Source organism: Oryza sativa, chromosome 4, assembly GCF_034140825.1.
Source record: "Oryza sativa Japonica Group chromosome 4, ASM3414082v1".
NCBI classification, from domain to species: Eukaryota; Viridiplantae; Streptophyta; class Magnoliopsida; order Poales; family Poaceae; genus Oryza; species Oryza sativa.
The window spans coordinates 21,116,288-21,143,187 of record NC_089038.1 but is presented as its reverse complement, the minus strand read 5'-3'; the positions used below and the strand labels follow the sequence as shown (position 1 = coordinate 21,143,187).

The following is a 26,900-nucleotide window of genomic DNA, read 5'->3' as shown; positions in this document are numbered from 1 at the left end:
AGGTCGGAAATTCACGTGATTTCTCCCCTAAAATCTGTCATATGATGTCTAGCATTCCTGATCTGAAATTTCGGGTCAAGTATTTGAACTTCAGACCAAAGGTCAAGTTTCCCCCTGATTTATTAGGATGTAACACGTAAGTTTAACAATCTGCTGGGAGTGGGAATAATGGTTACAATCATTACAAGGGTGGCATAATGAAGCGGCAAGGAAGCTTACGATATAAACGGCAGATGAGAAATGTGACGTGTAGAACTACCTAGGTGAACGAACAACGATCAAAACTAGTGATTACATTATTTTCGAATCTAAACCTCCTGCAAGAGTATGAAGCAATCTTGGCATTGGAGGTGTCTCAACTTCAGATAGACCCTCGAGAAACTGTAGTACCTCACTCATTGTGGGTCGATCAAACTCATTGTCTTGAATACACCAACATGCGACTTTGCAAACTCTTTCAACCTGCTCCAGTTTCACTTCACCATGCAAGTTTGCATCCACCAGACTGTCAATGTCTCTGTTCAGAAGATTGCGTGCAACTTGCACGGGGAAACAAGCTTCATGCACGCCATCACGCGAAGATTGTTTACTGGAGTTCCTGCTTCCTGAAATGATTTCTAACAAAACCATTCCATAGCTGTAAACGTCCACTTTTGATGTGATAGCTGTTCCGCTTATCCACTCAGGAGCAAGATATCCTATGGTTCCTCTCATTGTAGTTACGACATGACTGAAATCCCTTCCGAGAAACTTTGCCATTCCAAAGTCTGCAACTTTAGGAGTGAAAGATGAATCAAGAAGTATGTTCTCTGGTTTGATATCACAGTGTATAATGCAGTCTCGGCAACTAGAATGCAAATAAGCTAGTCCTCTTGCAACTCCGAGGGCTATTTGGTACCTAATAGTCCAACTCAAAACTGCACCACTGCTTGGGAAGAGATGGGCATCAAGAGAACTCTTTGGCATGTGTTCATAAACAAGTAACCTCCTGTCACCTTCGCAGCAAAACCCAATCAGTTTAACCAAGTTTACATGCTGGATTATCCCTATGGAACTCACTTCAGCTCTGAATTGCTTCTCTCCTTGGCGAGCACCATCAAGCCTTTTCACTGCTATGATAGTCGAGTCACTTAGCGACCCCTTAAATACAGAACCAAAACTGCCGGCCCCCAACTTCTCCGAAAAATTTTTAGTTGCATGCTGGAGATCAACGTATCTAAATGCAATGATTCCCATGCCTCCCTGAACATTATCCATTGTGAGGTTATATCTCTTCCCTTTTCTGATCCAAATCATCAGCAGAAAGATCAAACCCAAAGCAGCAGTGCTGGCACCAATTGAAGCACCAAGGATCACCCCCCATCTATTGTTTCTCCTACTTTCCAGTACTTCTTTTGCAGAAAGGCGAAGGTAGAGAACACCATTACCTTGTTGTCGTACATTGAGCAGCTTGTCATGCCAAACAGAGCAGCCACCTTCACCGTAGGAATACGCAGTACATGAGCAGCTACTGAGGCAGGCAGCTGCACATTCATCTGCACTAGTAGCTGCTCCTATGCTCTGGGCTTTATCAGGAAGCTGAACAGAAGTCATAGGATAGAACTTATCTGCCGTGCCTGCTGCAGTTTTATTGCTGTTGCAGAGCAGCGGAGTATTTCTCACACATCCACCTGTTCGGTCATCTAGCTCCCAATCTTCAGGTGATTGTACTGAGAAGCCCTTCATGCAGGTGCAGGAGGGGAATGTGATGTCGTTGCAGACCGTGAAAGGTCCACAGAAAGCGTAGACATCGCACTGCGATTTGGGTGCCGTGAAGATGGTTTGCCAATCCCGCGACCCCTCGAACCACACAAGCGCCTTCAGCTGGCCGGAGACATCCAGTATGGTACGTGATAGCACCGTGGGATCTGCAATTGCATACTCGATATACTTCTCTTGCTCATTGCTTGTAAAATTCAGTGATAGCCATGTCTGTCCTACCGTCTCCGGTATGTTGCTGAAGTACCGGCCGTTCCAGTCTCCGCTGGACCAATACGGATTCGAGGAGTTGAACGTGGAGACCATGGAGGTAGGGCCGTTGTGTCCGAGCAACTCGAAGGAATACATGCCAGGAGCTTGATCAACGGTGTTCTTCCTGGAGACAAGACGGCGGTTCACACCGGTGGCGTTGTTCCAGCCGATCTTTCCACCCTGCAGAACAGTGTCTGTCGGGTGATCAAAGCTTTGCCAGAGAATGGTGGATGATGCATTGGTTGTGCTAGTGCTACGCAGGACAAGGTTTCCATCGTCCAGGAGAACAGCATGGGTGGTGTTGGTTGGGATGTTGGCTTTGCTGGACCAGACCATGGAGGAGTTCTTGGCATGGGTCGTTGCAACGATGGCGAGGTTGCCATCGCTGGAAACTAGGAGCTTGCACGACGCGAGATCCGCGACAGGGTTTTCGCCGTTGGCAACCCATACAGGGGTGAATTTGGGGACGGTGTTGAACCAGATGCCTAGGTAAATGTTCGGAGTGCTATTGGAGGAGGACTTGTTACTGTCGGTTTGGAAGAAGCCGAGGGCGAACCTGCCATTGCTGGACACGAGCTTGTCGCCGGCGGCGAGCTCTTGTCCCGGTGAGATGGCATCGAGCGTTGGCTAAAGAATGGGAGGGACATAGGGAGTAGCCATGGTAACTGAGTCTTTTATAACATCCAAGATCCAACTTGACGTTATTGTTTGTAAATAGCTAGTCCTTAAGTTCTTTATGACATCCAAATTGATGTTCATAGTATGAATCTTGTACATTTAATGTACTGCAACTTGTACTCCTACTTGATACTGCAACTGGATTATATTAAACGCGACAGTTCCATCAGCCATCACAGGAGAAAAGGCAGTGATACTGCAACTTGTACATGATTGCAACTGGATTGTAAAAGGACAAGTCAGTCGTTAGTGGCAAGTAGAGAGATTCTTTTTCTCAACATGGAATAGTTGGAAGTTGTTTTCCGAGTATTCTTTAGTCTTTCCTGTAAATTATTTTCAAATCTTCTGTGGAAAGTTTCTTGAATCATGACGGTCTTTTTTAATCATATCTAATGAAAGTTGCTAAACATAACTTTTTTTTAACTATTACTAGAATTGAAGCGTGTGAATTCACGCGTTTGCGCGTTAGACTACCCCTGTTTCTTTGGTCTTTGGTTTGCTCGATCAGTGCACAGCTGGATGACTTCTGGTCGGCATGGGTCTAACCTGTATTTTGTGCACAATTACAGTGGGCAAAGACTCCAAAGCTGCAAATGATTGAGAGCCAGTCAATTGGAAAACTGTCACGCCCAGAAATTCACGAACCAGAATTTCTAAGCTGAATGTGCATTAAACCCCTGTCCAGGACCAGCCAGGGTACACAAACGACAATTGTTGACATACAGATCCACGTCTTACAAAAATATAAAAGATTACAAATGCAGCGGAAAAAGAGAAAAGCGAGCTAAGCCTGAAGACTTGACTCCTGCAGCGGGCGACTCCATTCCACAGGCATCCTTGACGGCAGCGACGAAACCAACCTCTTCGAGACATCTTCAACTGAGAAGGACTTCAACTCTGATGTGGGGGAAAAGAGAGCAAGACTGAGTACTACCCACTGTACTCAGCAAGTCATACCGGAAGAGGAGGTATGATGCAAGATATATCCAAGGGAGGCTAAAGGTTCTTTTGCATAAAGCCGGCATTTCAAAGCAGTAGTTGAAAGCAGTAAAACAGTTGTAGTAATTAATCCATATTAACCAATCACTGTCCAACGTTACACCACGTTGCAACAGGCCCAAACCACCACCTGAACTAACCAGTTCCAAAAGCTAACTAGGGTGAAACTAATCACGGTGAATCTGGTCGACCGCCCATAACCGCGGGCACGGCTATTCGAATAGTTTTACTCTGATCAGAGGTGTACAACTGTACCCACAAGACACAGCCCCACGACACGTTCCCGTGCGCCGACATGCCACCACGACATACCGGAAAGAGGCCGTGACAGGACCCTTCGCATAACCCCCTCTAACCGATCGCACCACACCTTAGGGTTCGCCCCCGTCCCCAGCAGGCAACGGGCAGCCCCCCTTTCGTGCCGCGGTGAATCCGGCAGCCGATCAACCGGACACCCCGGCCGACCCAACTCCATCACGCCCACCCTCGCCTGGGTACGTCGGCTAGAGAAAAGCTACACTACAAGCCCAGCCGTTGCCCACGCTGGCTTGTGGTAAGTACGATAAATTCTTCCAGGGCATCCCGCGAACCGGTCCTTAATCGCCATGGGCACGTCTAGCAAAACCATGCACCCACAGCCCACCAGGTAATGTATTTTAATTAGCCAACACCATTGCGGTGGCACTAATCCAAAGCTATTGCCAATAATCAAGTCTATGCTTTAATGTTGTCCCCTTTTGTGCACTAGTTGAACTAAGCATGGCTAAGCATCTCCTAAACCAACATCTAGTCATTTTAATACCCAAGTTATCAATGGCATAAGGGAAACAACATATAGCTGAGTAATAGGACCCATCCCACATGATATGGTAAAACAATGCAATATTTAATAGAAATGCGGGACATTTGTAAATTAGGTACAATATGATCAATTGCAATGTATGACTTGCCTTGCTCTCGCACTGATGGAACCACAGCAACGTCTTCGAGAAACCACGGATCGACGAAACGGCCGAAATCTACGCGACAAACAAAGCACACAAGCAAAACATGCTATAAGACTACTGAAACAGATAACAAAGCCATTTTTAATGGATTCTACACATTTTTATGAATTTACTGAGACTTGAATGGACTTAATCGGAGCTCGGATGAATTAGTTATGATTTTTAGAAGATTATCTGTGTTTTTACTAATAAAGAAAAACCCTTAATCAATTTATTGCGCAATATTGCCCCAGGGCTGACGTCATCCAAGGGGTGGGGCGGCGCCGACATGCGGGACCCACGGGTCAGTGACACTAAGAGAGGGAGAGGGGCGGCTGGCAGGCGGGACCCACCGGGCAGTGGCACAAGGCGGGAGGGGCGCGGCTGGCAAGCGGGGCCCACCGGGCGGCGGTTCACGGGGAAAGGAGGAAGGCGGCCTGGCTCGGCTCGGCTTCAAGCCGGCCGGCCGGTTATGGCGAGGGCGGCGGCGCGCGCGCACGGTTGCCAGCGACGGCAACCGGCGACGGGAGGCGGCGGCAGACGGCGCAAAGACGGCGGCGGCGGCCGAAGCGGCGGCGCGAGCGACCCTAGCGGCGACGCTACGCGGCGGGCGGCGCGGCAAAGGGAGAGAGAGGAAGAGAGGGAGACCGATCCTCACCGAGGGGCTCGGCCGGCGCGAGGGAGGAGCGACGGCGAACAGCAACGATGAGAGACGGGAGGACGACGGCGACGGGCTCCGGGAGGACCTAGAGAAAAGGTTGGGAGGGGTTAGAGAGAGGGAGATGGACCACGGCGATCGGAAACCATGGCCGACGGCGGCGGTGGAGGTGGTGCTCACCCGTGCGCGAGGGGATGAGGGCTCCGGCGACGAACTTCGACGGAGGAGGGGTGGACGGGGTGGATCTCGGCCACGCGAATCGAACGGCGGCGACGGCGCAAGACGGCGGCGAGCCTAGCGACGGCTAGCGGCGGCCGGAGTAGCGGGAAGAAGCGGCGGTGGGTGGTTGCACGGCGCGGGGACGATGGGGAGCACGGGAGGGGTCGGCGAAATGGGGAAAAAGAGAGAGGGGGTGCCGGCGATGCTTAAATAAGGGGAGAGGGGGCGGCGAGTCGTGGCCGGGAACGGCGCAATTTCGCCGGAGTAGTGGAGGAGGTGGAGGAGGAGAGAGAGAGAGGCGGGATTCAAATTTGAATCCCGGCCATCTCGCGGGCGCGGGGGGTGAGCGGGAGTGGGGCGTGGGCGCGGGGAGGGCGGGGCGCGCGGGGAAAGTGGGCGACGTGGCCCGGGACGCGGAAGGCGGAGGAAGCGGCGGCGTGGGCGGCGGTTTCGGCGGCGGATGGTGGCGGCTGCCGGAGGTTAGGGAAAGGGCTGACAGGTGGGCCCCACCTGTCAGCGCCCGAGGGAGTGAGGGGGAGGCGACCTGGACTTCGGGAGGGGGCGGGAGAGATGGGCCGGCGGCCCAAAGGAGGAAAAAGAGGGGGAAAAAGGAAAGATAAAAAGGAAAAAAGGATTTTCCCAGGGATTTAATATTGCACTTTGCTTATTTTAATTGGTTAAAATTATTTCCAAGGCTCTGAAAATTCCACTAAAAATCCTGTTAGCGTATTTTGACATGTAGAACCCAAGAAAAATTCCACATGCCGATTCCGATTATTATTTGCATTTATTACTTTAGGGTTTCTCTCTAGGTTAAATTAAACAATTTCTTCGGACGATTTATTTTATGAATTTAGAGCAAGGGAGGGGAACTTCAGGGCGTGACAAACCTACCCCCCTTAAACAGAATCTCGACCCCGAGATTCAGAAGAGCTGGCGAAGAGGTGCGGATGGGCGGCCTTCAATTCATCTTCTCTTTCCCAGGTGGCTTCTTCTTCCGAGTGGTGGCTCCACTGAACTTTGCAAAACTTGATCACCTTGTTTCTGGTCCTTCTCTCACTGGTCTCGAGGATACAAATCGGCTTCTCCACATAAGTCAGATCTTCCTGGATGTCAATGTGCTCTGAGCTAGCTTGTTCCTCAGGTACCCTCAAACACTTCTTCAATTGAGATACATGAAACACATCGTGGATACCAACCATATTAGATGGGAGCTCAAGCTGGTAAGCGACTTCACCTCTGCGTTCCAAGATCCTGTATGGTCCCACAAAGCGTGGTGCCAACTTGCCTTTGGTTTGGAAGCGGTGTACTCCCCGAAGCGGAGTGACACGAAGGTACACATAATCCCCTGCTTCGAAAGTAAGCTCTCTTCGGCGGTTGTCAGCATAACTCTTCTGTCGAGATTGCGCAATTCTTAGCCTTTCTCTGACAGTCCTAACTTTCTCCTCTGCTTCGGTTAACACTTCTGTCCCAAACAGTTGGCGCTCACCTGTTTGATCCCAGAAAAGTGGTGTGCGGCACTTTCGTCCGTACAATGCTTCAAACGGTGCCATTTGCAAACTGGACTGATAACTATTGTTGTAAGAGAATTCCGCATAAGGCAGACTTTTATCCCAGGCTCCGCCAAAGTCAAGCGCACAGGCTCTCAACATATCTTCCAAGATTTGATTTACTCGCTCGGTCTGACCATCTGTTTGCGGATGATAAGCCGTGCTGAAATTCAAACGAGTCCCCAATTCTTCTTGCAGTTTCTGCCAGAACTTTGAAGTGAACTGACTCCCTCGATCAGATACTATCTTCTTAGGTACCCCATGCAGACACATGATTCTCGAGAGGTAGAGCTCCGCCAACCTTTTGCCCGTATACGTGGTATGTACTGGTATGAAGTGAGCAACCTTAGTGAGTCGATCCACGACTACCCAGATTGAATCGTGACCCGATGATGTCCGGGGCAGTCCTGTTATAAAGTCCATTCCAATCTCCTCCCATTTCCATTCCGGGATTTGAAGAGGTTGGAGTAAACCTGCTGGTCTTTGGTGCTCTGCCTTCACCCGTTGGCAAACATCGCAGAGTGCGACGAATTCAGCTATTTCTCTCCTCATGCTGACCCACCAGAATTTCTCTTTGAGGTCCTGGTACATTTTAGTACTGCCGGGATGAATTGAATACTGAGTTTGATGAGCTTCTGTGAGTATGAGATCCTTCAGTTCTTTGTCGTCAGGCACACACAATCTTTCTCCCAACCAGATTGTGCCATTCTCATCCTCATGGAAATCTCGAGCTTTTCCAACCCTCATATTCTTTTTCAGCTCAGCTATTTCAGGATCATTTACTTGAGCTGCTCTGACTTGATCCACGAGCGTAGGCCGTGCCTCTAGGGCAGCTACGTACCCGTGTTCCACGATGCCCAAATTTAGGTGCTCAAGATCTTGTTGCAATTTGCCACACATGTCTTCAGTGCATAAGGCATTGCAATAGCTTTTTCTGCTCAAAGCATCTGCTACCACATTTGCTTTGCCGGGATGATAATGTATCCCCATGTCATAATCTTTAATTAACTCCAGCCATCTTCGCTGTCGGAGATTCAAGTCAGGCTGAGTGAAGATGTACTTCAGACTCTTGTGATCAGTGTATACTTCACAGCGGTTGCCAATAAGATAGTGCCGCCAGATTTTCAGAGCATGAACCACTGCTGCCAACTCAAGGTCATGAGTGGGATAATTGGTCTCGTGTGGGCGCAACTGTCGCGAAGCATATGCGACCACTCTACCTTCTTGCATCAACACACATCCCAATCCTTGGCGAGATGCATCACAGTAGACCTGGAAGTCTTTCGTCTGATCTGGCAGAATTAGAACTGGTGCGGAGACTAACTTCTTCTTGAGTTCTTCAAAACTTTGGTTGCACTCAGCTGACCACTTGAATTTTTCATCTTTCTTTAGCAACTGTGTCATGGGCCTGGCAATCTTGGAGAAATTTTCGATGAACCGACGGTAATAACCCGCAAGTCCAAGAAAACTCCGGATCTGAGAAACTGTCTTTGGTGGGGTCCACTTTGTAACTGATTCCACATTTGATGGGTCCACTGCCACGCCTTGAGCAGAAATGACGTGACCCAGAAATTTGACCTCCGATAACCAGAAGTCACACTTGCTAAACTTGGCATATAACTGGTGCTCCTTCAATTTCTCAAGTACCAGACGAAGATGTTGCTCATGTTCCTCTTCTGATTTTGAATACACAAGTATGTCGTCAATGAATACCACGACAAACTTGTCAAGAAACTCCATAAACACTTTGTTCATCAAGTTCATGAAGAAAGCCGGTGCATTGATGAGTCCAAAGGACATAACCGTGCACTCAAACAACCCATACCGAGTGGTGAAGGCTGTCTTGGGAATATCCTCTTCCCGAATTCTCAACTGATGATAGCCTGATCGTAGGTCTATCTTGGAAAACACCTTAGCTCCTTTTAGCTGATCAAACAGGTCATCAATTCTTGGCAACGGATATTTGTTCTTGATTGTGACCTCATTAAGGGCGCGATAATCCACGCACATCCTCTTGGTCTTGTCTTTCTTCTCCACAAAGATAACCGGAGCACCCCAAGGTGAAGTACTCGGTCGGATGTACCCTTTCTGCAGCTGTTCGTCAACCTGCTTCTTGACCTCTGCTAACTCATTAGCTGCCATTCTGTACGGCCTCTTGTAAATTGGAGCAGTCCCGGGTGCCAAATCGATCCGGAACTCGATTTCTCTCTTCGGTGGCATTGTAGTGAGGTCTTCTGGGAACACCTCAGGATACTCTTGTACTATAGGAATATCCTCCAACTTCCTGGGACTTTTCTCCACTGTTTCTGTCTGACCCTCAATAGCAGCCTGATTCAGACTCGCTACGGACTTCTGCGACGCTGGGGAACGGAAGGTGATCTTCTCCCCTTTGTCGTTGGTTAGGGTGATGGTGCGGCTTGCGCAGTCAATCACTCCCTTGTTTCTGGTCAACCAATCCATTCCAAGAATGACATCCAGGTCTTTAGATTCGAGAAGGATGAGGTTGGATAGAAACGGTGATCTTTTGATCTCTATAGTCACCGAGGGGCAGTAGTGTGCTGTCCTCATATCATTTCCAAGGGTATGAACCTGCATCGGTATTTTAAGTTCCACTACCGATAATCCATGTGTCCCAGCAAATCTTTTGGAAATGAAAGAATGCGAGGCACCTGAATCAAAGAGAACTGTTGCTGGATATGAGTTCACTGGAAACGTGCCCAACACGACCTCTGGTGCTGCCTGTGCTTCCTCTGCAGACACATGATTGGCGCGGGCCTGGATGAACCTGGGTCCAGTGCGATTCAGCTTCGGACACTTGCCAGCAAAGTGGCCGTGCTTGCCACAGTTGAAGCAGGGTCCTGGCTTTCCTACAGCCCCCTTCTTGGGTTGTTCTGACTGAACTGACACAGCTGGCGGATCTGACTGATCTGGTGCCATTAGTGGGGGTGGAGTCGAGTTGTGGTTGTGCTGCTTACTGTTGTTGTGACTGCCACCGTTGTAGTCGTTGTCGAAGTTACTCGGGTGATAGGGACGGTGCTGACAGACGATCAGGGTGGAAGGCCCACCTAGCTGTCCCGTCATGAAGCGAGGCTTCTGATTGTTCCCCTGAGGAAAGCTGATCTGAGCTGCCTTTCTTTTTCGGTCCATTTTGTTGCGTTGCTCATCCTGGCGGATAGCCTTGTCCACAAGCTTCTCAAAGTCCTCATAGACTCCGGAGATTAGTTGGTTGGTCAATTCATCATCGAGCCCAAACAAAAACTTCTCCTGCTTCTCAGCATCGGTGCGCACGTCCTCGGGAGCGTAGCGCGCAAGGCGGTTGAACTCATGCAAGTACTCTGTAACTGACATGGTTCCTTGCTGGAGCGCACGGAACTCTCTCTTCTGTTGTGCCATAATCCCTTCAGGAATCTGTGCCTTCCTGAAGCTTTGACAAAACTCTGCCCAAGTAACCTCCGTTGCATCTAGACGGGTCGCCACGTAGTTATCCCACCAGGCAGAAGCGGGACCTTGCAACTGGTGTGTAGCAAAAGCAACTTTCTCTTGGTCGTTGCATTGCAGTAGGTTCAGCTTCTTCTCAATAGCACGGAGCCAGTCATTGGCCTCCATTGGGTTGGTGGTGCTTGAGAAAGTGGGTGGCTGGATACGAAGAAAGTCTAACAGTTTGGACACGTGTGATGGTGGAGGACCAAACTGCTGGTTCTGTTGCGCCTGCTGCAACATCTGATGGTAATGTTGCTGCATCTGTTGCATCATCATTGTCATCATTTGAGTGACTGTTGGGTTTTCGGGCGGTGGAGATGATCTGCTGCCAGATGCACCACTGACATGAGCTCCATCGGTCTGCTCTTCGCTGCCACTGGCGTCGTTGGAGTCACGGGGATCATTCCTTGTCTTCACCATCTGGAGGAGGATAGGTAGAAATAAGAGAAAGGAAGAAAACAGACGGCTCGGAAACTAATCTTTCTTATAAGATTAAGTGCCATTATCTTAATCTTGATTAAAACACTGAAAAAGAGGCACACAACTCCTAATAAAGGCTGTCATACCACTCACACATGATATCGACCGCCGACTAACCCACAAGCAACAAACCTAAACACAAAAACTAGCACGCAAACAGACTAAGAAGACGATAAAGCTAAGGGCGGCGACTCTGAAGCTTGGAGCGGCGCTTGCGATCGGAGAATAGGTCTGACATCTAAAGAGTACAGAGGGATAGGAACCAACACATGCTCAAAACCAAATTAAATAAAGCAACAAATGACTCAAGTAACTTGCCGAGCATGATGATTTTTATGCATAGAACATTTTTCATGAACCCGGATAAAGACACTAATGCGACTGACTAAACCATAGCTTAATGCATAAACTAGTTGCATGGAAAATGATGCGCATAAAATTGCCCCATCGAACATAGACACGACCTAATGCATATCACCCGATAAATTCCCAACTGACTATCAAATATAACTCCAAATAAAATTTTTCTAAAACCCTAGACCGAGCTAATTTTAAGGATCCGATCCGAATGAACGACCAAGATTTTTCCCACAAACCAAAGAGGCAAAACCCCAAATTTTTCCCGAAACAAATCCAATTGCAAAGAATATATGCAATGAAAAGGATTCAGAGGGCTCTTAGGTTTTTCCATTTGGCTTGTCCTACGGTCAAGGTCGGCTCTGATACCAACTTGTCACGCCCAGAAATTCACGAACCAGAATTTCTAAGCTGAATGTGCATTAAACCCCTGTCCAGGACCAGCCAGGGTACACAAACGACAATTGTTGACATACAGATCCACGTCTTACAAAAATATAAAAGATTACAAATGCAGCGGAAAAAGAGAAAAGCGAGCTAAGCCTGAAGACTTGACTCCTGCAGTGGGCGACTCCATTCCACAGGCATCCTTGATGGCAGCGACGAAACCAACCTCTTCGAGACATCTTCAACTGAGAAGGACTTCAACTCTGGTGTGGGGGAAAAGAGAGCAAGACTGAGTACTACCCACTGTACTCAGCAAGTCATACCGGAAGAGGAGGTATGATGCAAGATATATCCAAGGGAGGCTAAAGGTTCTTTTGCATAAAGCCGGCATTTCAAAGCAGTAGTTGAAAGCAGTAAAACAGTTGTAGTAATTAATCCATATTAACCAATCACTGTCCAACGTTACACCACGTTGCAACAGGCCCAAACCACCACCTGAACTAACCAGTTCCAAAAGCTAACTAGGGTGAAACTAATCACGGTGAATCTGGTCGACCGCCCATAACCGCGGGCACGGCTATTCGAATAGTTTTACTCTGATCAGAGGTGTACAACTGTACCCACAAGACACAGCCCCACGACACGTTCCCGTGCGCCGACATGCCACCACGACATACCGGAAAGAGGCCGTGACAGGACCCTTCGCATAACCCCCTCTAACCGATCGCACCACACCTTAGGGTTCGCCCCCGTCCCCAGCAGGCAACGGGCAGCCCCCCTTTCGTGCCGCGGTGAATCCGGCAGCCGATCAACCGGACACCCCGGCCGACCCAACTCCATCACGCCCACCCTCGCCTGGGTACGTCGGCTAGAGAAAAGCTACACTACAAGCCCAGCCGTTGCCCACGCTGGCTTGTGGTAAGTACGATAAATTCTTCCAGGGCATCCCGCGAACCGGTCCTTAATCGCCATGGGCACGTCTAGCAAAACCATGCACCCACAGCCCACCAGGTAATGTATTTTAATTAGCCAACACCATTGCGGTGGCACTAATCCAAAGCTATTGCCAATAATCAAGTCTATGCTTTAATGTTGTCCCCTTTTATGCACTAGTTGAACTAAGCATGGCTAAGCATCTCCTAAACCAACATCTAGTCATTTTAATACCCAAGTTATCAATGGCATAAGGGAAACAACATATAGCTGAGTAATAGGACCCATCCCACATGATATGGTAAAACAATGCAATATTTAATAGAAATGCGGGACATTTGTAAATTAGGTACAATATGATCAATTGCAATGTATGACTTGCCTTGCTCTCGCACTGATGGAACCACAGCAACGTCTTCGAGAAACCACGGATCGACGAAACGGCCGAAATCTACGCGACAAACAAAGCACACAAGCAAAACATGCTATAAGACTACTGAAACAGATAACAAAGCCATTTTTAATGGATTCTACACATTTTTATGAATTTACTGAGACTTGAATGGACTTAATCGGAGCTCGGATGAATTAGTTATGATTTTTAGAAGATTATCTGTGTTTTTACTAATAAAGAAAAACCCTTAATCAATTTATTGCGCAATATTGCCCCAGGGCTGACGTCATCCAAGGGGTGGGGCGGCGCCGACATGCGGGACCCACGGGTCAGTGACACTAAGAGAGGGAGAGGGGCGGCTGGCAGGCGGGACCCACCGGGCAGTGGCACAAGGCGGGAGGGGCGCGGCTGGCAAGCGGGGCCCACCGGGCGGCGGTTCACGGGGAAAGGAGGAAGGCGGCCTGGCTCGGCTCGGCTTCAAGCCGGCCGGCCGGTTATGGCGAGGGCGGCGGCGCGCGCGCACGGTTGCCAGCGACGGCAACCGGCGACGGGAGGCGGCGGCAGACGGCGCAAAGACGGCGGCGGCGGCCGAAGCGGCGGCGCGAGCGACCCTAGCGGCGACGCTACGCGGCGGGCGGCGCGGCAAAGGGAGAGAGAGGAAGAGAGGGAGACCGATCCTCACCGAGGGGCTCGGCCGGCGCGAGGGAGGAGCGACGGCGAACAGCAACGATGAGAGACGGGAGGACGACGGCGACGGGCTCCGGGAGGACCTAGAGAAAAGGTTGGGAGGGGTTAGAGAGAGGGAGATGGACCACGGCGATCGGAAACCATGGCCGACGGCGGCGGTGGAGGTGGTGCTCACCCGTGCGCGAGGGGATGAGGGCTCCGGCGACGAACTTCGACGGAGGAGGGGTGGACGGGGTGGATCTCGGCCACGCGAATCGAACGGCGGCGACGGCGCAAGACGGCGGCGAGCCTAGCGACGGCTAGCGGCGGCCGGAGTAGCGGGAAGAAGCGGCGGTGGGTGGTTGCACGGCGCGGGGACGATGGGGAGCACGGGAGGGGTCGGCGAAATGGGGAAAAAGAGAGAGGGGGTGCCGGCGATGCTTAAATAAGGGGAGAGGGGGCGGCGAGTCGTGGCCGGGAACGGCGCAATTTCGCCGGAGTAGTGGAGGAGGTGGAGGAGGAGAGAGAGAGAGGCGGGATTCAAATTTGAATCCCGGCCATCTCGCGGGCGCGGGGGGTGAGCGGGAGTGGGGCGTGGGCGCGGGGAGGGCGGGGCGCGCGGGGAAAGTGGGCGACGTGGCCCGGGACGCGGAAGGCGGAGGAAGCGGCGGCGTGGGCGGCGGTTTCGGCGGCGGATGGTGGCGGCTGCCGGAGGTTAGGGAAAGGGCTGACAGGTGGGCCCCACCTGTCAGCGCCCGAGGGAGTGAGGGGGAGGCGACCTGGACTTCGGGAGGGGGCGGGAGAGATGGGCCGGCGGCCCAAAGGAGGAAAAAGAGGGGGAAAAAGGAAAGATAAAAAGGAAAAAAGGATTTTCCCAGGGATTTAATATTGCACTTTGCTTATTTTAATTGGTTAAAATTATTTCCAAGGCTCTGAAAATTCCACTAAAAATCCTGTTAGCGTATTTTGACATGTAGAACCCAAGAAAAATTCCACATGCCGATTCCGATTATTATTTGCATTTATTACTTTAGGGTTTCTCTCTAGGTTAAATTAAACAATTTCTTCGGACGATTTATTTTATGAATTTAGAGCAAGGGAGGGGAACTTCAGGGCGTGACAAAAACCGTACCATCTCTAACTAGCTTAGTTTGAATCGATGTATCGATCATGGAAAGCATGGAACACATGAACGCTACAAGACCGGGGAGAACGGCAGCCACATGCACTCTAATTTTTACGCGGTAGAGTGTTTTGGTTAGCTGGCATATTTTTTTTTTCTGAGAAACACAATACAAACGTCAGACGCTCGCAACATACACACACTCACCTCCTATAAACGTATACATGCACACTCTATCTCTATGTGTATCTCCGAAAAACTAAGCCAGCATATCTGAGATTGACGAAGTCATCACGGGCACCTTGTTGTTGTCGACGGGTACATCGCCTATCATTGATTAGATCAACATTGCAAACTTTTATTTTTAAAAAGTGCTTAGTTTAAAAACATAAAAAATGTTATAGGTAGATTTACCTTAGAAGATTATACTATAAACTTGCAATATTTTAATTACAAACTTTTGTAATATGGTACTACATCCGTCCCAAATAAGTACAGCCGTGAATATCTGTGTCCAAACGTTTGATCACTGTCCGTCTTATTTGAAAATTATGAAAAAAAATAAAAAAAATTAGTCACACATAAAGTACTATTCATGTTTTATCATCTAATAATAAAAAAAATAATACTCATTTAAAATTTTCAAATAAGACGAACGGTCAAATATTGGTCATGAATAGTGTAAAACTGCACTTATTTTGGGTCGGAGGGAGTATAAAATTGTGGTCAAAGTAGTATTTTTAAAACCTACAACATTCTTTCTTGAGAAAAGCTAAAAAAAATCAAATGACATGCTCTGAAAGTTTCCTAGTACAAACAGAGTATATTTATGACTCAAGAGAGTAATATTTCCTAGTACAATACCAGAATTCTGAAAGGTCCCTGAAACTAGCATTGTCTCCATGCAAGGCTGATAAGGCTTATGGCTCTGTGTTTGCTGCGGAATATTTTTTATTAAGCTAGAGGCCTAGAGTAAATATGTATTTCACATCATTTATTTGCCGGGTCGACCGAAAAATATTTCACATCATTCATGCGCATCATTATATATAGCAAAACAAATAAAGCAAATTGTGTACACTTGTAACTGCGTGTTTATAAACGGAGCATATAACATCTTATGGCACAACATGTCCAAAATCATCAACATAGCACACAAGGCATTACAAGCTAAAACTCTCTTCATACCAACATATGCCACAAAAAAGCCATGGAAAGACATTATTTTATCCTAGCACTTCTTTTGGCATTACAAATCAGTGTTGGGTCTCTGTTTTCCATGAGCTCTGTACTATAGACTGAAGTAGCCTTGGCATCGGGGGCAAATCAAGTTCGAGTAGACCTTCAAGAATTTGGACCACCTTACCCATTGTCGGCCGGTCAAGTTCATTCTCTTGAATGCACCAACATGCAAGCTTGCAAGCTCTTTCAGCCTCCTCGACATTGACATCGCCATTTAATTTGCCATCAACCAAGCTTAGAACATCCCCCTCAAGAAGCTTATGTGCAACTTCAAGAGGGAAACAAACGATGTGATCAGCATAACTATTAGACTCTCTATGCGAGTTCATCTTTCCAGATATAATTTCCAAGAGTACCATTCCATAAGCATACACATCAACTTTTGGCGTGACAGCCACTCCGCTAAACCATTCAGGTGCTAGATATCCAATAGTTCCTCTTGCTGTAGTCATAACCCGACTAAAATCCCTTCCTAGAAGCTTTGCCATTCCAAAGTCAGCAATTTTTGGAACGAACAAATCATCGAGAAGTATGTTTTGTGGCTTGATATCGCAATGTATGATGCAATCTCGACAACTCTCGTGCAAGTAAGCCAGTCCTCGAGCAACTCCAAGAGCTATCTGATATCTAGTACTCCAATTCAGGGTTACACTGTTATTGCTTCTGAATAAATGAGTATCAAGGGAGCCATTCGACATGTATTCGTAAACAAGCAACCTCTCATCACCCTTGCAAGAGAAACCAATCAGTTTGACCAAATTGGTGTGATGAATGACTCCAATGGAACTCACCTCAGCCCTGAATTGCTTCTCCACTTGACAATAGGAGACAAGCCTTTTCACTGCTATAGCGGTTGACCCGTTTAACAACCCCTTGAACACAGAACCAAAACCACCTGCCCCAATTTGCTCCGAAAAATTTTTAGTTGCACGTTGCAAATCACTATATCTGAATGGTATAACTCCAGTACCAGCATAAATGCTGTTCAATGCTTGACAGTGCAACTTCTTTCTGTGCCTCCTGATCATGATCAGTAGCAAGACAAGTGTTAAGATACCCAAAGCAGAGAGGCTTGCAGATACAACAACCCCTACAACTAACCCTTTATTGCTTTTTCTAGCTTGAAGCTCTCTAGCAGCAAGGCGAATGTGAAGTGTTTCTCCATTAGCAGAGGTGCTGTCATCAGTTTGTTGTTTCACATTAACCAATTTACCATGCCATATGGAGCAACCATTGTAATTACCAAATGAATATGCCGTGCAAGAGCACTTGCCAAGGCAAATACTCTCGCATTCGCCCGCAGTCGTGACGGATTCTACGGCATGGGCATTGTAGGGCAATCTAGTGGCCGGTACAGCGTTGAAGATGTCACTTCTGCTGCTAACACAATCTAATGGAATGTTCCTCCTGCACCCACCTGTTCTGTCTCCTAGTTCCCAGCTGTCAGGTGATTCTATGGAGAAGCCTTCCATGCAGCTACAAGATGGAAATGTGTTGTCATTGCAGATTGTGAAAGGCCCACAGGTAGCAGCAACTTCACACTGATCATTTGGATGGGTGAAGACTGCTTGCCAACCCTGTGTGTCATTTAACCAGGCCAAGGCCTTTCTTTGCCCAGTTACTTCTAGCACGGTGTACAGTGGTATGGTTTCATCGTGTATGCGGTATGTGAAGTACACCTCTTGATCATTGTTCACATATTCGATTTGGAAAATGAATGGGGTATAATGGGGTGACTTGACTACCATCTCCGGTATCCTGCTGAAGTACCGGCCGTTCCATTCGCCGCTAGACCAGTATTCTACCGATGAGTTCCATACCAACTGGTAACCACCCTTGGGTCCAAACTCCATAGAGTACACACTTGGGGATTGGTCTACTAGATCCCTTCTCGAAAAGATACGGCGGTTTAGGCCGGTGATCTTGTTGAGACCAATCTTCGCACTGGGGAGGAAAACATCGGTCGGATGGTCGAAACTCTCCCACAAAATGTGTGATGAGTTTGAGGAGCTTTGTAGTACAAGGTTTCCGGTGTCCAAGAGCACGGCAACGGTGTTGTTGCTTGTGATGTTGGCTTGGCTAGACCAAACGATGGAGCTATCGGCTCGGCTTACGATGGCGAGGTTGCCATCGGGGGAGATTGTGAGATGTGATGAGGTTGCATCTGTGACCGGGCTACCCCTGTTTGCTATCCAAACATGGGTTTTGTTTGGGACTTTGTTGAACCATATGCCTAGGTACCAGTAGCTGAGAGTGTCATTTCCAGAGGACTTACTGCCGGTGTTGAAGAAGCCGAGCGCGAACTTGCCGTTGCTGGAGACGAGCCTGTCGTCGCCGGCGATCGATTGGCCGGGAGAGAGCGTGTCTGCTGCAGCAGAGATTGCAGGGAGGTGTAGGCTGCAGAGATGAAGCCCAAGAATGACAAGGAGGATAGTCATAGTGGATCACAAACTGTGAGCTGGTGGATATGATTGGAAGAGGGGATTTCAGAGGGAGCTGCCACAATGTTGGAATGGATACTTAAGTTTCTTGCCACTTGGGGCACTTAAATAGGTGTTAGGAAATGGTGAGGAGCACATGAGAAAAAGGGGTAGCAAATGTTATCAGGGAATTGAGCAGGATGGCATGGGTTCTTTTTTTATTGGAAAAGGCATGACATATTTTTGTTGTCTAGTGTACAGTGATCTTCTTCTTTTTTTTTCATTGGGAAAGGGATGAAGTTGTTGTCTAGAGCAAAGGTGATCGAGAATCCGACAAATATTATTCTTGTGCTGGAATATTGATCAATCATTTACCCCGGACTCGCATGGCGATTGCCGATTGGTCATGAGTGCAATGAATGGAATGCTGGTCCAGGGATCCTGACTGCCTACTAGAAAATGTGGCATCGGTTGTAACTTCACATGGTCCTTGCCTGAACCTTTTAGAGCCTCAGGAGGCCATACCCCTGTGCCTCTTAAAAGTTTCTTCATTCTTAGTTCTTCAAATCATTTTGTTTTTACATCTACAGTTTGAGATATCTGAATCCTTTACTGTAGAGATAAGTTTACTCTATTCAAATTGGGTAACTCAACAGAGCAGAGAGTGTGAGCATGAACTAGGACTGAACCTATATATGGTCATCTTAGTTCATCAACTACTGTACGTGTATAGATAGATATGGAGTACTGGTTGTAAATATTCCCACTGATTTGATTACTGGAGGGAAATTAAAGTCAGTCGTGCAGATGAAAGCAATTGTGGGGCGCAGGCTCACACCTGCATTAGCCTTTGTTTAATGCTCATATTCTTTTTTCTCGCTGTTTGTGTGATTGCAGTACATGGTCGGAGCCGCATGGCGAAGTATGAACTGGCTTTGCCGACAATCCCAAAGCTGTAACCTGGTACCAGTCCACTGCTAGTCTTTGTTTTTATGAAACAATTTGATGAAGGGTAGTTGGTGACGGACAGTGATCATTGCTCTGAAACCTTCTGCAAGTCTTCCCTCGTATGATCTTTTTTTGGATGGTTATGATAATTGATACTCCTAATAATTGTCTTCCTTTTGGATTGTGAGTTCAGACATGGCCAGTTGGCCCTTCGCGGAAGAACAAGCCCAAGAATTGATCCAAAAGCCCATAACATATCAGTCCTCAGTGCTTATCAGTTAGTATCAGATTTGGTAACAGTGAATGTGTCGATCGAATTGACCCAAAACACACTGGTAGTATAAAGCATTTTCCTTTTTCTGCATTCAATCTGAAAAAATTGAGTATATGGAGATAGTCATAACAATGGCATGGAGTATCTGGATCTGGAGGAACAATAGAATCTTCAGAAACATAAATTCTCTTCTTCAGATCAGTTTCTCTTTAAGACAAGAATTTGCCGTGGTTATCCAAAGGGCGAAACAATCTTATTTCCCAAAAGTTAAACAATGGCTAGAGAACTTGTAATCACCTTTGGTGTAAATTGTACTTTGTAAATATTATATATTTATTAATATGACACTGTAGGATTCTTTCGTATAGTGTTTTACTTCAAAAGGAAAATCTGAAAAAAAAAATTGCAATATCTGACAATCAAAGAGAAAAATTACCAAACACATGAAATTTCATGGCTCCACTGCAAGCCTACAAATAAAATGAAATATAGGGTGGTTGATTCCCAAATCATCCGCATACCCATCGACATGCAGACTGACAGAAACGTATTGCCTAGCTACCATCTTCAGATACTAGCATCAAACAACCCACGAAACAGACAAACAAATCCCACAGTTTGCCAAGAACAGATTGTATTCCATCAATGCGAACCCAATTCAAGCGAGTGATTACAGGATAACACAGATCCATGGGTTAATTAACACTTCTAGATCTAACAAGCCATGAACTCGAACAATAACGGCATCAAGCCCTCTCGCCCCTGATGCGGCGGGCGAGCTGGATGTCCTTGGGCATGATGGTGACGCGCTTGGCGTGGATGGCGCAGAGGTTGGTGTCCTCGAAGAGGCCGACGAGGTAGGCCTCGGCGGCCTCCTGCAGCGCGGCGACGGCGGACGACTGGAACCGGAGGTCCGTCTTGAAGTCCTGCGCGATCTCCCGCACCAGCCGCTGGAACGGGAGCTTCCGGATCAGCAGCTCCGTGCTCTTCTGGTACTTGCGGATCTCCCGGAGTGCCACCGTGCCCGGCCGGAAGCGGTGCGGCTTCTTCACGCCGCCGGTCGCCGGCGCCGACTTCCGCGCCGCCTTCGTCGCCAGCTGCTTCCGAGGCGCCTTCCCGCCGGTCGACTTCCTCGCCGTCTGCTTCGTGCGCGCCATGGATGATGGATTGATGGATCTCTCTCTCGATCTCTTTGCTGCGAAATTCGAATGGATTTTTTGAATTGAGGCGTGGGGATTTCGGGTTGGGGGCGCGGGGGTATTTGTAGTTGGCGGAAGGCGCGGGATCGCGAAAAATTTTGGGATTTTTGGGGGGTGGGGTTTGGAGCGTCGGATTAGGTGGACGGCTGGGATGAGTCTAACGATGGCCGCGATCCGCGGGTGGGGGGAAGGGCGCGACGCTATTGGCTGGGACGGGATGGGGGAGGATCGGTGGACCCAGACGTCAGAGGATCTTGGGTGGGAGCGGAGATGATGACTTTTTTTTAGCCCGATTGAAGATGCGGCCCAGGCGTAGGCCCATTCTGGCCTAACAGCGGCCTGGTGGGCCACATTGCTTGTGGACACACTCATTCTGCACAGGATTAAGAGACTTTGGTTTTCTCAAGCAGTACCACCGGTTTGCAACTGATGATAAGCTGTAATTCTTATAAACCATTTAAGATTAATCTGTGCATAAAGATTTTTGTATATGGTTTTTAATACTTAAATGGCAACGCTGGAAAATAAGCTACGAAGAAAAACAACAATATCAACTTAGAATAGTTTTTAGTCGGAGTTGATAAGCTGAAGAACAAACGATGAAGATGCCTGTAAGATTGTTGGTAGGGTCAAATCCGTAAGTTTTGATAGGATAAGGTTACATGTCAATTCAATTGAAGCCACCAAACGACTAGGAGGGCAAACTTTGGGACCAAATCACATTAGTCATAGGGTTCATATGCCCGGTTTGAGATAGTTGTAAGTTGATGGATAATTTAATTTTTGTATTGCTATTTAATGGTATAAACGAAAGAAATATTGAAACGTTATTGTTGAAAAGCACTCCAAAAAAAATTTATGTAGAATGTTCTTTTGCATGAAATATATTGTTTAAGAACTTGGGAAGTGTGCAAACGAAATTCTAAAATCCATAATCAACGTGGCCATAGTTCCGCATAAGAGATTGTGCAATTTTTTTTCATGTTGTATATTTAACGCATATTCTATAACTTTATACAATTATATCGGTTGCAACGGAATAATAGGAAAAGATGCACAGATGGGTTTCATTCCATACATAAAGGCTGTGTACGCTTTTCAAACTGTTAAACGGTGTGTGTTTAAAAAAAATATATAGGTTGCTTTAAAAATCATGTTAATCCATTCAAGTTAGTTTTAGTTAATAGTTAATTAGTCATGCGCTAATGAGCTATTTCATTTTCCGTGGCGGAGGGATATGTTCCCAACCAACACAAACTAACACAACCTAAGGCTCTGTTTAGGTCCCACGCAAAAACTTTTCACACTGTCACATCGAATGTTTGAACACATGCATGGAGTATTAAATATAGAAAAAAAAAACTAATCACGTAGATTACGTGTAAAATTGCGAGACGAATCTTTTAAGCCTAATTGCTTCATGATTTGACAATGTGGTGCTACAGTAACATTTGCTAATAACGGATTAATTAGGCTTAATAAATTCGTCTCGCAGTTTACAGACGGAATCTGTAATTTGTTTTGTTATTAGTCTATGTTTAATACTTCAAATATGTGTCCGTATATCCGATGTGACACGCCAAAACTTTTCGTCCTGCGAACTAAACAGGGCCTAAGTGTGGTACAAACCATGTACACTCTACTGCCCTTGTAGCTTCATCTGCAAGATCACGCACATCAGTCCATCTGCAAGAACGCATTTTTGGGTTTTTATTTCCAACGTTTGACCGTCCATCTTATTTGAAAAATTTATGAAAAAAAAATTAAGAAAAAAAGTAGCGTATAAAGTATTTTTCATGTTTTATCATCTAATAACAATAAAAATAGTAATAAAAAATAAATAAGATGAAGAGTCAAACGTCGTATAAAAACTGAAAAGTGCACTCTTTATGAGACACAGGAATTATTCACATTGTTCAAAAGCTGTGGTGAACCATGTCAAGGCGTGGAGCAACGGACATCAGGCGTCAAAGCTCCGGAAAGGATCTTATAAGAGGTGATCAGCGATGATAATTGAGAGGTGACCGGCGTGCTCATCATGCTTTTCCGCTAAGGTTTGGCCTCCGTCGCGGCTGCCGTATCATACTCCAACTACACCCACCCGAACGAACAAGAGTCACGCAGCCGCTCATTGGATGATCCCCCCCTGCTGTGTTTTCACCTTATGCTTGGTCAATCAGTCCGAGGGGCTTTCAAAGGAATCAGGGGCTGAAATGAACCCTCCCCACTGAGAGAGCATTTGAGGTTGCAAGATGATGCTGCAGTCATATCAACCAGATAGATGGAGATCATATAGCTTTACTAGTACATGATATGCCCCCCCCCCCCCCCCAATGGCCATATTCCCTTTAACTTGCCACTTGTGGACTAGGCTTATCATCCCCTTTGCGGCTCCATTTTGGGTTAATGATAGGCAACGCCTCTCGAAGAAATATGATATCTTGTTATAGTGGGAGAAATCAGGGGTGGAGCTAGAGTATTAAGGAGGGTGCCAAGGAACCCGGTCAAAAAAAATATAGCTATATCTGGCATATTTTCACTATAAATTAGACACCCGCATTAGCTTAAACTTGATATAAAACAGAGTAAATTAAACAAGTGGCACCCCCTCCATCTCACTCTAGCTCCGCCCGAGAAATGGTGGTTGATTTGAGATCTAAATGTCGAAGATCAGAAGCATTTAAGATTGTGATTCATGCTGAATATTGTAAGACTTCTTAATTTCACTGTTAAAAAAACTAGATTTGAAGGGAGAGATGTCCCTTCAAACAATTTTTAAGAAAAAAAACTTAGGGATTGAACACATGACTTCAGAGTTGAAACCACACACCTCTTATCACTAGTGGCATCTCAACTTAATTTCACTGTAGGAAATATGTCATTTTCATAACTTTTTTATATTTGATGGTGGTTGATTTGAGATCTAAAATGTCAAAGGTCAGACGCATTGAATTGTAATTCATACTGACTATTATAAGATTATTCTTAATTTCATTGCAGAAAAAAAATGTCGCTTTCATAACTTCTTTATTGAAGGAAGAATCCATTGCGTGGAAATTGGTATATAGAAAATATAGAAGAAAATAGTTGTTTCGTAGACCTCTATTTTCTTTCCTTCCCCAAAGTACACAAAGGACTCGTAATTTTCTTTGAATAGTTGATAACAGTATTTTCCTTCGTTTTGATATATCCAAAAGAAAAACATGTCTATGTCAAATACAAGGCTGAAGAAGATTTTGATTATTAGTGTTCGCAAAATTGGCAGACAATATCATTGCCAGCTTCAACATGAGTAGTTCAGACTTCATACGCTACAAACTGTTCTTAAAAGCAATCGGATTCGGATGATATCGTTCCAAAAAAAAAAGGCATTCAGATGAACTCTATCAACCATTGGCCCTCCTTTCTTGTAAGGGGCAACAGCAGTGCTAACATCCTTTTCAAATACTCGTAACGTATCTTCTTGGTGGGGCCTTAGAACAAATAAAATAACTATTATCAAATTCTACTCACTGCTACAACATTCTCATCATAGCATATCTTCTAGTGGGCCCTTAAGTATAGTGAAACTGTTACCAAATTAGTACTCTCTCCATCCCATAATATAAGGGATTTTGGAAGGATATGACATATCCTGTTCAGATTCGTAGTAGTAGAATGTGTCATATCCTTTCAAAATCTCTTATATTATAAGACGGAAGGAGTATGTAACATTGCGACAACATTATCACATAACATATATTCTGAGTGGGCCCTTGTGTATAGTGAAACTGTTATCAAGCTATATGTAACACTGCTACAACATTCTCATAACCACTGCAAGTTCAGAAAAAGAGTTTATCTTCCCATTCAGTGGGCATCCAAGCAGTTTTCGTTTTCAGTGTGCACAGTTAAGTGATCTCCTTGTTATTTTTCTTTCAAATTCATATGAACCACACAGTTGCTAAGCTAGCAGATTCTTTAAAGGCATTAGCTTTCCAGGAAGCTGCAGAAAAGATTGTGTGTGGATTGGCCACTTACCTTTCAAGCTTTTGGAGCAGACAGCACAAAATAGCCAAAGTGCACAGGGCATAGTCGGCCGTGGACCCACCTGTCAATTCTGGGACATAGATGACCACAATGCATTCAGATAACAAAGCCCTGATCTCTCGATAATTGCAGGAGAATATGCTTGTCCCACTGACTTGAACCTTAGCAACTAATGCTTGATTTCCAACCAACATAATGGTTGATTGTTGGTGCAGCACTGCCATATGATTAGATCTGAAATCTTCACTCCTATTTCTTCCCTACAAAATGGCATAGAAAATGTGATTCACAGAAGCCAATAGCACCTTTTTTTTTCTATCCACGCCTCATTCTCGAGCAACATCAGGTATTAACACACTAATAGAATTCCAAATCAATCTGTACAGCAATTTTTTTTTACTACAGATCTACCACACAATGTACAGCAGTACAAGCCAGTTTGGCAGTAACACCTAAAAATCACACGTTCACAACCTAGTTCTATTTCACCACACTCCCTTATGCTTGATGCAACAACTAGAAGCAATGGAAGGCTCTAAAAATCATATGGAGTAACCAAACCTTCAGGTCTAAGTGGCGCCAGCACAGGGCGAGCTGGCGCTGGCTCGGCCTGGCTTCCCTCGGACTCGGAGCAGCCAGAGGCCTTCTGTGGTGCCCCAAACAGGGACTGCCGGCATGTTGGGCACGTCGACCGCGCCAAGAGCCACCGGTCAATGCATCTGACATGGAACCCATGGTTGCACTTTGGGAGGACCCTGACATGCTCCCCGTCCTCAAAGTCGGAGAGGCAGATTGCACACATAGGACTCACAGTATTGAGCTTCAACCCAGTTGAGTAGAGAAGGATAGGCATGGATCGGAGGGCCTTCCTCCTCAGCCCGCTCTGAGCCAGCCGCGTGACCCGACTCGGCTCAGGATCCACCACCATCCGGCTTGAACACCTTAGCGCGCACCGGACAATTGAGTTGAGCCCAAGCGCACAGATCAGTGCACAGAGAAGAACAGCTAGGATCATGACGATGTTTGCATCAAAGTTGCTCCCGGGAGAACCACCTTCAACGATGGTGGCTCCAGACACCGGCTGACTAGGGCCAGAGGGTTGCCCAGAGAATGGGGTGTGCAGCAGTATCCTTCTTGAGTACATCTCTACCCTTGGTGTATGGACAAAAGCCTTCTTCGGAATCCTGCAACTGAAGATCTTGGGCTCACCTAGTTGCGTGGGTCTGCCCTGTTCTTCCTAAGATAGAACCATAAGCTGGTTTGTGATGAAGTATTTATAGACTCTTCGACACAACAAATAATATGGTTTCATTTATTTATTTGGTTTAGTACGACGGGCTATCCCATTGGTCCTGACAACCAGTTGAGACAAATGCTTTTGGCAAAGGCCAGAAGGTGCACAATTGGAAGCTTCTTTGCTTGTGGCAAGTGGGCTGCATCTCAGTGGGTTTTCTGGGGATCGGGGGGCCACAAGCAGCACCATCTATTGTCTGCCTAATAATACTATAAAGAACATACGCAAGAATAGAGATTAAGCTGGAACATGGATTTGTGTGTTTCAGAAATAAGACAGCTCAAAGGTCATCATGGACGACTGTAAACATTCTGGCAAGGACCTACAAATTTGACCTTTAATAGTTGGTGCGTGACTTAGCTGGACCTAGTCAAACACAATTCCATGTAACACACAAAATATAGACAAAGGCACAAAGGAGAAACTATGTGACTCCCCTTGCTCCTTCTTAGTACAATCTTGTCTACTTTGAAGAAAGGAAGTGAATAAACTAGTTAACTATATATGCAAAGGAGAAACAGGAATACCTTCATGCATAACGTTATAACAACAGAGGTGTAATCTCTTTTGCTTT

At 46.6% G+C, this 26,900-nt stretch overlaps 5 protein-coding genes across 5 annotated transcripts; 1 reads left to right on the top strand and 4 right to left on the bottom strand.

Moving 5' to 3' along the window:
• Positions 1–82: 82 nt before the first annotated feature.
• Positions 83–3,087, bottom strand: LOC4335826 (G-type lectin S-receptor-like serine/threonine-protein kinase At2g19130). The gene has a single exon (XM_015780261.3). It carries the CDS (start codon positions 2,344–2,346, stop codon positions 292–294), a length of 2,055 nt encoding a protein of 684 aa, XP_015635747.1. The 5' UTR covers positions 2,347–3,087; the 3' UTR covers positions 83–291.
• A 142-nt stretch (positions 3,088–3,229) lies between these two features.
• On the bottom strand, positions 3,230–10,493 carry LOC136356215 (uncharacterized). Its single transcript, XM_066309809.1, has 3 exons — positions 9,207–10,493; positions 6,485–7,595; positions 3,230–3,234 (listed from the first exon to the last, which is right to left on the bottom strand). Exons 1-3 carry the CDS (start codon positions 10,491–10,493, stop codon positions 3,230–3,232), a joined length of 2,403 nt encoding a protein of 800 aa, XP_066165906.1.
• A 5,503-nt stretch (positions 10,494–15,996) lies between these two features.
• LOC4335824 (G-type lectin S-receptor-like serine/threonine-protein kinase At2g19130) lies at positions 15,997–18,766 on the bottom strand. Its single transcript, XM_015778008.3, has one exon. It carries the CDS (start codon positions 18,598–18,600, stop codon positions 16,177–16,179), a length of 2,424 nt encoding a protein of 807 aa, XP_015633494.1. The 5' UTR covers positions 18,601–18,766; the 3' UTR covers positions 15,997–16,176.
• Positions 18,767–20,421: 1,655 nt separating this feature from the next.
• LOC4335822 (uncharacterized) lies at positions 20,422–25,794 on the bottom strand. The gene is made up of 3 exons (XM_015778756.3): positions 25,594–25,794; positions 25,024–25,292; positions 20,422–21,376 (listed from the first exon to the last, which is right to left on the bottom strand). The coding sequence occupies exons 1-3, from the start codon at positions 25,792–25,794 to the stop codon at positions 20,551–20,553; spliced, it is 1,296 nt and encodes a 431-aa protein (XP_015634242.2). The 3' UTR covers positions 20,422–20,550.
• On the top strand, positions 25,746–26,215 carry LOC136356270 (uncharacterized). The gene has a single exon (XM_066309986.1). The coding sequence runs from the start codon at positions 25,746–25,748 to the stop codon at positions 25,869–25,871; it is 126 nt and encodes a 41-aa protein (XP_066166083.1). The 3' UTR covers positions 25,872–26,215.
• The last annotated feature ends 685 nt before the right edge of the window (positions 26,216–26,900 follow it).